Source organism: Perognathus longimembris, chromosome 2, assembly GCF_023159225.1.
Source record: "Perognathus longimembris pacificus isolate PPM17 chromosome 2, ASM2315922v1, whole genome shotgun sequence".
NCBI lineage: Eukaryota > Metazoa > Chordata > Mammalia > Rodentia > Heteromyidae > Perognathus > Perognathus longimembris.
In genome coordinates, this window is record NC_063162.1 from 40,346,177 (window position 1) to 40,358,132 (window position 11,956).

The following is an 11,956-nucleotide window of genomic DNA, read 5'->3' on the forward strand; positions in this document are numbered from 1 at the left end:
CGTCTTCCCGGGGGCAAAGGCAAAGAAGGCGACCACAGACCTCCCAGCCAGCGGCGCCGGAAGGTTAACGACCCTCTGGCCCTGCTCCCGCCTGTAGCAGAAGGCTCTTTACACGGTACCGTCCAGCTGCCGGAAGTGCGCAACCCAAGACACGGAGGTTGCCGGGAGTTGTAGTCAATTGGCTAAATCTCACGTACCTCCCAATCACGACTTTTCAAAACAAAAAATTACTTTGGTGTCTTAAGGGCAGAGCGAGGTAGGGGGAGGTCGCTTTATGCTCAACTGGTGTCACGCTGCTTCTCTTTTCCAGTAAGCAACGCGAGCGCTGTCAGAGGTCATCCGGAATGGCGGACTACAAGTCCCGGCATGCCCCGCGTGGTTTCCGGAACGCCCTGAGGCCGTAGTAGGTGCGGGCCGCGTGAATGGAGCGCCGGGTTTAAAGCACAGCTTGGCACTGTCCGCACCGCTGGTACCTGCTTCTCGGAGCGTGAGTGCGGGCCGCGAGCCGTGCGCCTGCGCGCTCAGGGGAAGGACGCCAGGTCGACGCAACCGCCTGCGGCTGACTCGTGGCTGCTTAAGTTGGCGGCGGCGCCGCGCGCCGGACGGGTCGGTAGTTGCTGGGCCTCCCGCCTAACGTCCCAGGGGCTGCGGGCAGCCGTGGCGGCCGCCGGGGACCGCAAGGGGCGGAGGAAGGGAGGAGGCCGGCCCCGGCTCGCGGACGATCCGCCGAACATGCCCCGAGACAACATGGCTTCCTTAATCCAGCGGATAGCCCGCCAGGCTTGCCTCACCTTCCGGGGCAACGGGGGCGGCCGCAGCGCTTCCGACCGCGGCGCGGCGTCGGGTGCCGAGGCGCCGATGCCTCCCGGTTTCCCGGAGAACCTGAGCAAGCTTAAGAGCCTGCTGACCCAGGTCCGCGCCGAAGACCTCAACATCGCCCCGCGCAAGGCCACGCTGCAGCCCCTGCCGCTCATTCACCCACCGGTCACCTACATGCACATCTACGAGACCGACGGCTTCAGCCTCGGCGTGTTCCTGCTCAAGAGCGGCACCTCCATCCCGCTGCACGACCACCCGGGCATGCACGGCATGCTCAAGGTGCTCTATGGCACCGTGCGCATCAGCTGCATGGACCTGCTGGACGCGGGCGGCGGGCAGCGGCCGCGGGCTCCGCCGCCCGAGCAGCAGTTCGAGCCACCGCTGCAAGCCAAAGAGCGAGAGGCCGCGCGGCCGGGAGTCCTGCGCTCCCAGGGCGAGTACACCGAGGCCAGCGGTCCCTGCGTCCTCACGCCGTACCGGGACAACCTACACCAGATCGACGCGGTAGACGGGCCCGCCGCCTTCCTGGACATCCTGGCCCCGCCCTACGACCCAGAGGATGGCCGTGACTGCCACTATTACCGGGTGCTGGAGCCCATCAGGCCCAAAGGGGCCTCCGGCTCGACCAGTGACCTGCCTCGAGAAGTGTGGCTCCTTGAGACCCCGCAGGCTGATGACTTCTGGTGCGAAGGAGAGCCCTATCCAGGTCCTAAGGTCCTGCCCTGAAGCCACCAGCCCCTGGGAGCGGTGGGCTGAAGTGTGTCCTGCATCTGATCAGGGCCTGGCTGCCCACTACCCCGCCACAAGGGCTCTTCTCTACTCTATCTAGTGCACGCTCTCTGTCGCTTTCCCTCCCTTCCCCCCCTCCCGCGTCCTTCCCCTCCCCACACCCTCTCCTTCCTTCCTGCTTTCTGCCCTCTAGCCTGGGTGTTGGATCTTACTGAAAGGACCGAGGTAGCGCTTCCTCAGCAGCCCCTGGAAGCTAGAATGACTGGACTGCAGCCTTCAGGCACGGTTATAGGGGTAGGGTGGGCAGGGGCAGGAGGCAAAGTTGTTTTTGGTTCTGTCAGCTGCCATCAAGGCTCTGGTTGGGAGAGTGGGGGAGGAATTGGCCAAGGACCTCTGCCAAGCGCTTCCATCTTAAGCCATAATGAAAATTTTCTTCCTCTGTTGTCCACACTATATCAATACACTAAGTGGTGCCCCCCCCCACCTTTCAATGAGTAGAGATTGTTTTATTCTCCCTGCCCTTTCGTCCTTTCCGCCCTTACCGTTTTAACTTATTACTGACTGCATGACCCAGTAGTTTGGATTGTTCTAGTTCAATTCACTGGTTAAAAACTGGGCTGCAATATGAGCTTTTTTTTTTTTAAGTGATACATCCTCACCATCCTAATTCCCTATGAAAATTAAGTCATCTTTTCAGTTGTGGGTTTAACCCCAAGACTTAACTATGCATGTCAAGGACAAGATTTATAATTTTTCCTCCTCTTACCCTGTAACATCTGGTTACTTGGGCAGCGTCTACTAAGAAACTCACACCTTCCTATTTCAGTGGGAGCTGATTCCTTACAGCTTATCTTCTGCAGGAGACTGGAGTCCAAATCTACCAGTTGAAATTTTCCCCACCCATACCCCCTTTGGTTGTAGATTCACCTTTAATGCAAAAACTATTATCCTCAAGTCTTATTTTCCTCGTCTTAATATACTTTAAGAGGTGATAGGGTCATTTTCTATTTTCTAACCAGAAGATTCAGAAGAGCTGAATCTGCTATGCTTCCAAATAACTGAATGTAAGACTCTCATAGCCAGGCTGTTGAATTCTATGTCTGCTACTTCCAATACTTCCAATATGTTGATGGCTATTTTGTGTTTTTCAAGAACTCCAGTGTTCAGGGGGCTGTGGTTCCAGCTGAATTGCTAGTGATTTTTATCTCAGCTTATCAAAGAGAACTAGTGCTGGCTCCAATGACAAGTTTTCAATAGTTACAGGTAATCTAGGCCAGAATATTGAGAATTAACCACTAGCCATTTTAGCTCCAAAATTTGGGATTAAACATTTCCCACTTTGAACTCTTGGAATGAACAGTTGTGCTATCTATACTTTGTTTTATTTCTGTCCTTTCAATGGGCTGAGCAACTTTACCTTGTTTACAAGTGTATTAACACCATTTGCTTCAGGCTATGGAGCACTGTTCCCCCTTTTTACTATTTATAGGATTTGTTTTTTCACAAAACTTTTCATGAGAACAAACTGTAGAAATAAACACATTAAAATTTGCCCAGCTGTTGTCTAAGCCCTCTTGATTGACTTGCCCTGGTGGCAGTAGTTGTAATATTTGTAAAAGGGAGATTCATGATTACTGATGGAAAGTGTTGACTCTCTGGGGAGCCAGTATGCACTTTGCCTCACACCACCTTTTGGAGAGCAGAGTTTGGGAATGTTTATTCCATTTTTAATAGATGAAGGAGCAAACTCATGGTGAATGATCTTTAAAAAAAAAAATCTTACTCCACATAACATGCTACTAAACCCTGTTGTAACTCATAACACAGCTATGATTCCAGCCATTTTGTCCAGGATTTCGAAAGGTTTCACGTTGTGTAGTTTAAAATGCTTGGAGACCATGTGAAGCAGCTCAGCATGCCACTCAGTTTGGAAACCATCAGTGATAGGCAAATGATGTCCTTAGGCAGCCTTACAAAAGTTTTGGGTTTTTTTTTTTTTTTTCCCACAGCACAGCAATATTGTGTGTGTTTTGGGAATCACATTGTTGATGTGCAAAGATTGTGAGAAGTACTGTAAATGTAATGGTATAATCTAAAGTGTATTAAACTATTTAATAGGACTTCTCCCTGAAAACAGGATAGTAATAAAGGAAGAATTCTTAAGGACTTTAATGCCAAACAAAACCAAAAAGTATAGTTTTCAATTATAAGCAGTTTGGAAGAAAACTAGGTGCTTTTCAAAAGAGTGACTTAGAAAACAGCAATATGATAACTTTTGGATCTAATTCAGTACAAACTTAAAGTTTTTATTCATTGAGTAACTGGTGTAAACAAAATAACTTGTTTTAATGAGCACATGCTGAGAATATGCTCATAACAGATAAAATGTGGGCAAGAAAAAAACCTTAACACCTCTATGCATAAACTATTAGTCATAATTGACTTGGAGTTGCTGCTATTGTGTTTTCATGTAGTCCTGAAAAACATGTTGTTTTAGTAATGGCTATATGATAGAAGTTACCTTCCCCTAGGACAGACTAATGAGCACAATGGTATTAATTTTCTGTTGAAAAATATATGCAATAATTGCTTCTCATGGATGAGAAATTGTCTAAATACTTTTGAAGCTTTTATGTCCTCTAGCTGTATCAGTGACTAGTTACATCAGTATGAAATTTTGTGTACCTACGTATGTACTACTTTCAGAACTGATTTTTATTAAGCCTGATTTGATGGTTTGACTTTATAACAAATGGTTTTTAATTAAAGAAAATGGTAGTCTGCTTTTTAAGCATTATGTGTCTTATTAACTAGACTAAGTCTGCTGAGCTTTCAACATGAACAGCCCTCTCAAAATGTATATGCTTAGTGTGCCTTAGTCTTGGCTTCTCTGGAGGACTCTGATGGCCCATCATGCAAATGATTTCTGGATCCTGTGTGTTTTAATGCTGTGGCCCAGTGAAGAAGCAATATATCTTTACTTCAGACCTCTTCTCATTGCTGTTCAATTCTACCCTGAGAGCAGTTATTCCTACAACCGCAGGTCTGAATTCAGAACTTTGGGTTCCTTGGAAGCTGGTCAATTCCATTCCACTGAGGCTTATACCAGCAAAGAAGGAGCTATTTGTTAACAATACTGAATCTTTGAATCCAAGGATGTTACATTTCCCATTAAAATCAGTGGGGGGTATAAAGATGTGTTTAAAAATTACTTAGAGAAATCTTGTTATTGAAGAATGTAGAAGGGAAAACATTACCTTTTCACAATGTCTGTTTTGATCACTATCAAAACTTCAGCTTAAACTATGATTATATTGTAATAAAAGTGGTCTATAGATTTCTAAAGTCCAAGAAATAGTACTAACTTATTGGTGCTTTGAGACAGAATGACTAAGGATATCTGAAACTAATGTATAAATACACTATTTTGCTGCAACAGGAAACTCAGATTTCACCAAAACAAGGTTAGTACAAGAAAACAAAGTAAAACCTGAGATGCCTTTGAAAAGTGGCTGAATATTTTAAGCAGAGAGGGAACTGTTTAAAGATACTGACCTAGCATGTTGAAATCCAGGAGTAGAAGCCACGGCTGGCCCTGAGGAAACACTAAAACTTTGGTCTTCCTTACAATAGATGTTACTGCCACTTCAGGAAGCCAACGTCAAAGTGATGGTGCAACCACATCCCAACAAAATGTTTTCAAACTTTTAAAACTGTCTAGCTTATTGCTTTGTAAACAATGGTTTATATAATCTTTATTTTTTAAAAAAATCTGAAATTATACTTGGAGAAGTGTACACTTCGTGGAGAAGTGGTACACTTGAGTGTACCATATTTTAATAGGAAATCTTGGTAGGAAAAGAGTGTTAGAAGTAATTATCAAAATAATATTTTTATACTTACCAAAACTTGTTAAGTAGGATGATATATGTAAGAGAAAAAAATCTTGACACTCAAGTTCTGAAATCTTGTCGTTTTAAGAAAGGGCTTCATTAACTCCATCAATTCTCAAATGCTGTTGAAGGCAACAGGTGAAAAGCTATGACTATCCACACGTCTGAAATTCAGGCTATCAAAATTATCTGCCACACCCAGGCTACACCCGCACTATCAAGCTACATTGCAAACGGATGAAGAGATTTCTCAGATGGAGTGGAACAGTGGGTCAGTACATGAATCTGCTGAAGAAGTAAGGAGTATTAGGATATTTAGATCCAGATTTTGGAGTAAAGTTGATAATGTCACAAGCATATTATCTATTTGTTTCCTATATGATAGAAAAGTGGGTAAATTAACAATTTGGGAAGGGTGGTAAGTTTGTATTTTAAAAGGCATCCAATAAAAACCATCAGAGTGTATTTGTTTGCAAACCATTATCCACTATCAGGGAGGATTGTATTCGTACATTTGCCTTTAAGATTTTTTTCAAGGCTGGTGAACACCTGTCTTACTAACAAGCTAGCTATTTTTACAGTCACTTCTAGACCCACCAAAGCACTGACTGATGAATGACCCTTCTGAATAAAGTTAATCAACTGGGAAATGAGGACCACAGAGAAATGAGTCCTGAGATAATTCCTTTGGTAACCCGTGAACGCTGCCATCAGCAATGTTGGGCAGCATTTTTTTTTTTTATCTGAAGTGGCAATGGTGCTTTCCGAAAGTTTTTTGTAGTCATGAGATTGATACTAGAGCCTGAAACTAATTCCAGCTCTACCTGGCCACCACATTTTCCACAAAGCCACATCCTTGAGTTCCAGACATTGGTCAGGGTTCGGAAAGCAGTTAGTTGCAAGTGTGTACTCTCCAAGTGGGCATTTGTTTGTAAGTATTTATTCTCTGGAGCCCACTCAGGAACAGACAGAAACTATAGGCTGTTAAAGAGGACGGAACAATGAGTCAAAACAACGCCTCTCTACTTTTACACTAATGCATGGGGGGTGGGGGGGAATCCCCAAGACACTATTGTGTGATTATGAATGGAGATTGCTGTAGAAAATAGCATAGAAAACCTGGTGGTCTTATCTTAGTCAAAGCTCTAGCCCATTGAGGCTTATTTGGTGCTGTTTTGTTTTCAATAATTCCACAAGTGCTGAATAACTTAATTCCCACCAGTAAGCATTTCATAAATGATTCCTGCAACAAAAATATTGTTGAAAAGTATTTATTTACACTATCATAAACCATTCATCATCTGAACTCTAGTTAGTGGTTTTGCGTTAGAATAAATTGTTTTTCCACAACGATTGAGCTAATAGCCAAACAAATCAGCTCCAGCAACATTATGTACATTTTCTTATCTGAAATTTGACTACAAAGGTAACACTTTTATGTCACAAAACAGCGCATACAAAAATATACTTTCTAAAAAAATTCCAAATATTAATAGGCAGAAATATACAGCCATACTTAACCCGGGGAGTGATTATTATTTCATAGTAAGGCAACCCATTTACATGCAGACCCTGTAACATTGTCTACATCACACAAGGCACCAAGGACACTTCCAACACATTTGCATGCATCCTAGTTTCAGAGAACATTTGTACATCCCCCTTTAAATAAGTTAACCTCTGACTCATTTCAAGAGATCATAAATGCTTTACATTTTTCCCAAAGATTCAGAACTTGGAGAACAGTGCACATCAAAAAAATACACAAAATCTGAGTGGATATACACTGGAAAAAAATAGTCTATACACAACTCAACAAAAGGAGCAGATATTGCTAAGTCCCCTCCATCACATTGCACTTCTGTTCTCTGGCTTATAATACATATTGCTTTAAGGGTTGAGACGACTAGATAAACTGTTCTAGGGCCACGGAATGCGGCATAAAGGCCATTTGCTCACTGTACACTGTACAATGTCCCCCGAAATCAGTCCCAAGCCATAAAGTGCACAATAGTTTTCCTTATCTTTTTGCTGTCCCCATTTTAAAGGGCCAGCCTCTCCCAACTTATTGTAGAAAATGTCTCCAGTAGACCAAGAGGATGGTGCAGTAAAACCTAGTCAAACAATCCTTGAAAGCAGGGGCCAGGCCTCAGCCCTGTAGGCCATGGGCTCTCACTCAACCTCCCTCTGGGCCTCCTCCCTATTGCCTTGGGGTGATAGTCAACTCACCTACGAGACTAAAATGTGCTAAGTTTTAGGAAAGACCTGTTTCTAAAAGAAAGAAGGGTAGTACTGACTGGGTTCTACCAAGGCCCTTTGCCCACCAAATGGAAGGGGGCACAGGGAAGGGTGGTAGTGTTTGTCGTGCAGCTGGAGTGGACAAAATGCCTTTGGGGGGTCTTGAGGAATTGGTGTGTCAACCTGATTCTTCTCTCAAGGTGTTCGGGTCCGTGAGGAGCACGGGGCAAGCGGCCCTCCACCCATAGTGCTGTTGTTGCTGCTGCATAGGCTGCCACCAGCCTGTGAGCCTGCAGTGCAAGAGGCTGAAGAGGGGGCTGGCACTGATGAGGAGGGGGCACTGCTTTTCCGCTCCTTCTGTCTCAGGTGGATCTTGGTGTGGCGCTTCCTTTCATCACTCCGGGCAAACTTACGACCACAGTAGTCACAGGCAAAGGGCTTCTCACCCGTGTGCGTGCGGATGTGTGTAGTGAGGTGATCACTACGGCTGAAGTTGCGCATGCAAATCCGACACTGGAAGGGCTTATGCCCTGTGTGGATTCGGATGTGCCTTGTCAGCTCATCAGAGCGGGAGAAACGCCGGTCACAGCCTTCTGCTGGGCACGGGTAGGGCCTCTCGTGCACTGGTGTCTTGCTAGGTCTGTTTGGGTATTTTCGAGGCCTCAGGATGGGCCTCAGAGGCAGGTGGTGTGGGTTATAGGCTGAGGCAGCAGCTACTGCAGAGCTGCTACCAGGCAGCCGGGGTCCCTCATTGCCTCCACTGGCTCCTGGTCCGGTAACCCCAGCACTGGGCCCCCCCAGGGTAAAGTTACGGATGGTAGAGAGTGGAGTAAGTGGAGGGGGTACCCGCAGGGAGTCCAGGGGGCAAGGAAAGGGCTTTCGATCTGGGCCAGCTGCACTGTGTATGTCTCTCTGGCACTGAGATGGAAAAAATCCAGGATAGTCTGGGATCATGGGGAAGAGACCTGGGTCCGTGGCTGGCTTGGGGGACGGATAGGAGGGAGGTGGTGGGTAAGCCAGAGAAGAGGAGTTGGAGGTGTTGGCTGCTGACAGGAACGCAGAGGGGTCCTGGTAGAGGTCTCCAGGACAGCCTGAATAAGGAGGAGGAGGTGGTGGTGGAGAGTAGAGGTGGTCCAGGTCTGGCTGTGTCTGGGACATGGTGCACACACCCAGGGGTCCTGTAGCCAGTGGATTGGGGGAGGCAGAGGTGACGCTGGATGAGGCTGTGGTGGAAGCCGGGGAGGTGACCCCTTGCAGGATGCCTGCACTCACGATATTGATGATGCCTTCTGGGTAACAGCTGGCACCAGGGTACTGAGGGTCAATGGAGAACTTGCCCATGTAAGTGAAGGTCTGGTTTCTGGGTGCCGAGACAGGAGCAAAGCCACTAGGGTATGGGAGATCCAAGGACCTCTTTTCTCCAGTCATGTCAATGTTGATCATGCCATCTAGGGAGGAAAAGGCAGAATGGAGGTGGAACTGTGAGAAACACAGCCAAGAATTTTTTTTTTTCTCATCCCCTCTCCCACGGTCCATTCTCAAGTTCCAGCACCATAGAGCTGGGACAAAAGTCCAACAGGTGGGGAAATTGATTGAGGCCTAGCGACAGCAGCGCAAGATTAACCTGAGTGTGGGCCTCAAGAACTACCTCCAAGAAAAGCATCCTGATTTCCTCTCAACTTGCTCTCTCCACAGCCATCTGCGGCTCCTGTCCCCAATAACAACACCCAATAATAGCAACAACAATATTTTAAAATTTCCCATCTGCCTGAAACTTCTCTCCCACTCGGTTGCCTACTGATTCCGCGACCAATCCCAAACAGTACGGAAAGGTTGAAGCCCTAGGAAAGGGGAACCCGAGAAGGGGTGTGTGTGCTTTCCCAGAAGCAGCTCCTATTTCCTTGCCTTCTCTCCATCTTTAAGGCAGTTACAACCGCTGAGGGCTGATAGCGGGAATGGGGGCTGCGGAGGCGAGGCAGGAGTCTCCAGGTTTCCTTTGCTTCCTAGTATCCTCAGCCTAGCCCGCGCGTTCCCGCCCGAGCCCGAGTACAGAGACTGGGCTGGGGCAAGGCGCGGGGGCTGCGGGAGACTACTTTCTACAGCATCGCCAAGGAAACCCGCGCGCCTCCGGTGCCCCCGCGGGCCTCCCTCGGCAGTCTGGGGGCTGCTTCCAGCTGTTGTTCAGCCCCCTCTATCACCTCTCTGCCTCTGCCCGCCCAAGCCGGTGCCTCCCTAGCCAAATCCCTCCACTTCGCGGGCGAAGCGCAGGTGGGGGCGCGCCTCCCTGCGCAGCGCGCTCCAAGATCAGCCCGAGTAAGCTCTGCCCCGAGCGAGCTGCGGTCGCTGCTGGGCCGTTCTGCTCTCCCTACGGCACGCTCTCACTGGGAACCCCGAACTTCACCATCACTTCGCCTCCATTCCAGGGAGGGGAGAGGTCTAAATGAGACCGGCCGGAGGGCCGGTGCCGGCCCCGAAGCCCGAAAGGCGTCCGTTCCACCCGCATTTCTGCGTCCTGCCGGCGCGCCAGAGCGCACGCACACCAGTTCGTTTGGTGACTTGGTGCATCGGCCAGAGCGCCCGCTATTAGTCCACCCGTTCCATTGGACAGCCCCCTGTCCTGAGTTGCAGTGCAATCAGCCAGTCCATCCGGATCCCAAATCCTGATCTCCGAGTCCCGCACACCCACTGCTGCCCCACCTACGACCTCCAGGTCCTTCGAGTTCTGGCCGGTGAAGAGGACCCGGGCTTACCTCCAGTCACTCCGTTCATCTGGTCAAAGGGGCCTCCCAGATCGGCATTGGGGAAGATGGTCACCGATGTGGCGGCAAGGTCCTCCACCGGGTAGATGTCAGGCAGCTGGTGCACAAAACCACTGAGAGTTACTGGGATTTTGTCTACGGCCTTGGCGGTCATCATTTGCTCCTCGCACAACCTGGAGTCCCAACTCCCTTGCTACCTGGAGTGCCAGAGAAGCCGTTGTGGAGAGGGTATCTCCTTCTACCCTCCACACTTAGAAACAACCACCACACACCAAAAAAGAAAAAAGAAAAAGGAAAAAAAATCCAACAGAAATAAAATTAGCAAACAAGTTGCTGGGGTTTTTTCCTCTCTTTTTATGATTTTTTTAAGAAAGAAAAAAATAGCTATTTGTCACTGACTCAGCTGTGTTCCGGCTGTAAAGAAGCCTGGAGTTGCCGGTGTAGTGTTATTATAACAGTCAGTGTGTCCCTTCGCCGAGCTATTAATCAATTGCTGCTCTCTCAGTCGGAAAGTGTTGCTCTAAGTATTTATGGGCAGGTCTTCAATGCCCGTGACGTCGCTGCCCATATATGGACTGAGGAACAGGGCTGGGCCAGGAGGCGCTTGCCGTCACATGGTCGATTTGCATACGGGCACGGTCGCGCGGGCTCCGCCGGGCACGCCAACTACCGGTGCGCGGCCGCTGGAAATCCGCGAGGGTCCGAGGCGCACCGCTTGAGCCGTGCCCGGGAGGTGGGGGCGGGGGTCCCAGGGCGCAGCAGGTCGGGGGCGCGCCGCCGACCCCGCTTTGGCAACTGCCGGAGAGTGACCGGAGTCGAGATTGCGGCTCTGCCTTCCCCGGGCGGGGAGGAATTCCGGTTCTCCGGGACTTTCCAAAAAAGGCGAAGATCCGGTGCCGGCGGCTCCGCCTCCCCAGCCCTTGTTTGGGAGCCATTCCGGAAAATTAAACTTCGGAAAGAAGCCGAGCGGAGCCGAGACGCTACACTCAAACCCCTACTCACTTTCTTGGCAGCTCAAAACCACAAGCAAAAGAAGGCAGTGCAAAAAAAAAAAAAAAAAAAAAAAAAAAGAAGAAGAAGAAGAAAAAAAAAAGCTCCACGCGTTCACGGAAGCGGACTGCTTTTTTTCTGAATTACTTGGTGGAAAGAAGTGGCTGGTGATAAGAGTGAATGCGGTATTGCTTTTTTGGAAAGTCTGTTCTATTTATACAGGAGCGAAAACGGAACTGGTTTGGGTTATTTGTTTAAGTATTTTGGGCACTTTGGGGGGGGGGAGGCTCCCGCGGGGGGGGGGCGGGCAGACCCTAGGAAGAGCAGAATAACTGGAGGAGCTTCCAGAGAAATCCCCAGTCTGAAGACACCCTCTTCCGCGGCCCGCGCCCTCCCCGCCCCCCTTCAGCTGCCGCGCGGAGCGGGCGCCCTTCCCGGCGTGTTGGGGCGGACGGCTGCGTGGGGGCGTCCAGATGGAGGCTTGGACACTCACCCTGGGCCCGCCACACACACACACTTGCTCCACTT

General features: G+C 48.8%; 2 protein-coding genes across 2 annotated transcripts; one reads left to right on the forward strand and one right to left on the reverse strand.

Annotated features, from left to right (window-relative positions):
* Positions 1–244: 244 nt before the first annotated feature.
* Ado (2-aminoethanethiol dioxygenase) lies at positions 245–4,755 on the forward strand. The gene has a single exon (XM_048338854.1). It carries the CDS (start codon positions 733–735, stop codon positions 1,543–1,545), a length of 813 nt encoding a protein of 270 aa, XP_048194811.1. The 5' UTR covers positions 245–732; the 3' UTR covers positions 1,546–4,755.
* Positions 4,756–6,724: 1,969 nt separating this feature from the next.
* Egr2 (early growth response 2) lies at positions 6,725–11,163 on the reverse strand. The gene is made up of 2 exons (XM_048338855.1): positions 10,430–11,163; positions 6,725–9,127 (listed from the first exon to the last, which is right to left on the reverse strand). Exons 1-2 carry the CDS (start codon positions 10,593–10,595, stop codon positions 7,875–7,877), a joined length of 1,419 nt encoding a protein of 472 aa, XP_048194812.1. The 5' UTR covers positions 10,596–11,163; the 3' UTR covers positions 6,725–7,874.
* Between the last annotated feature and the right edge of the window lie 793 nt (positions 11,164–11,956).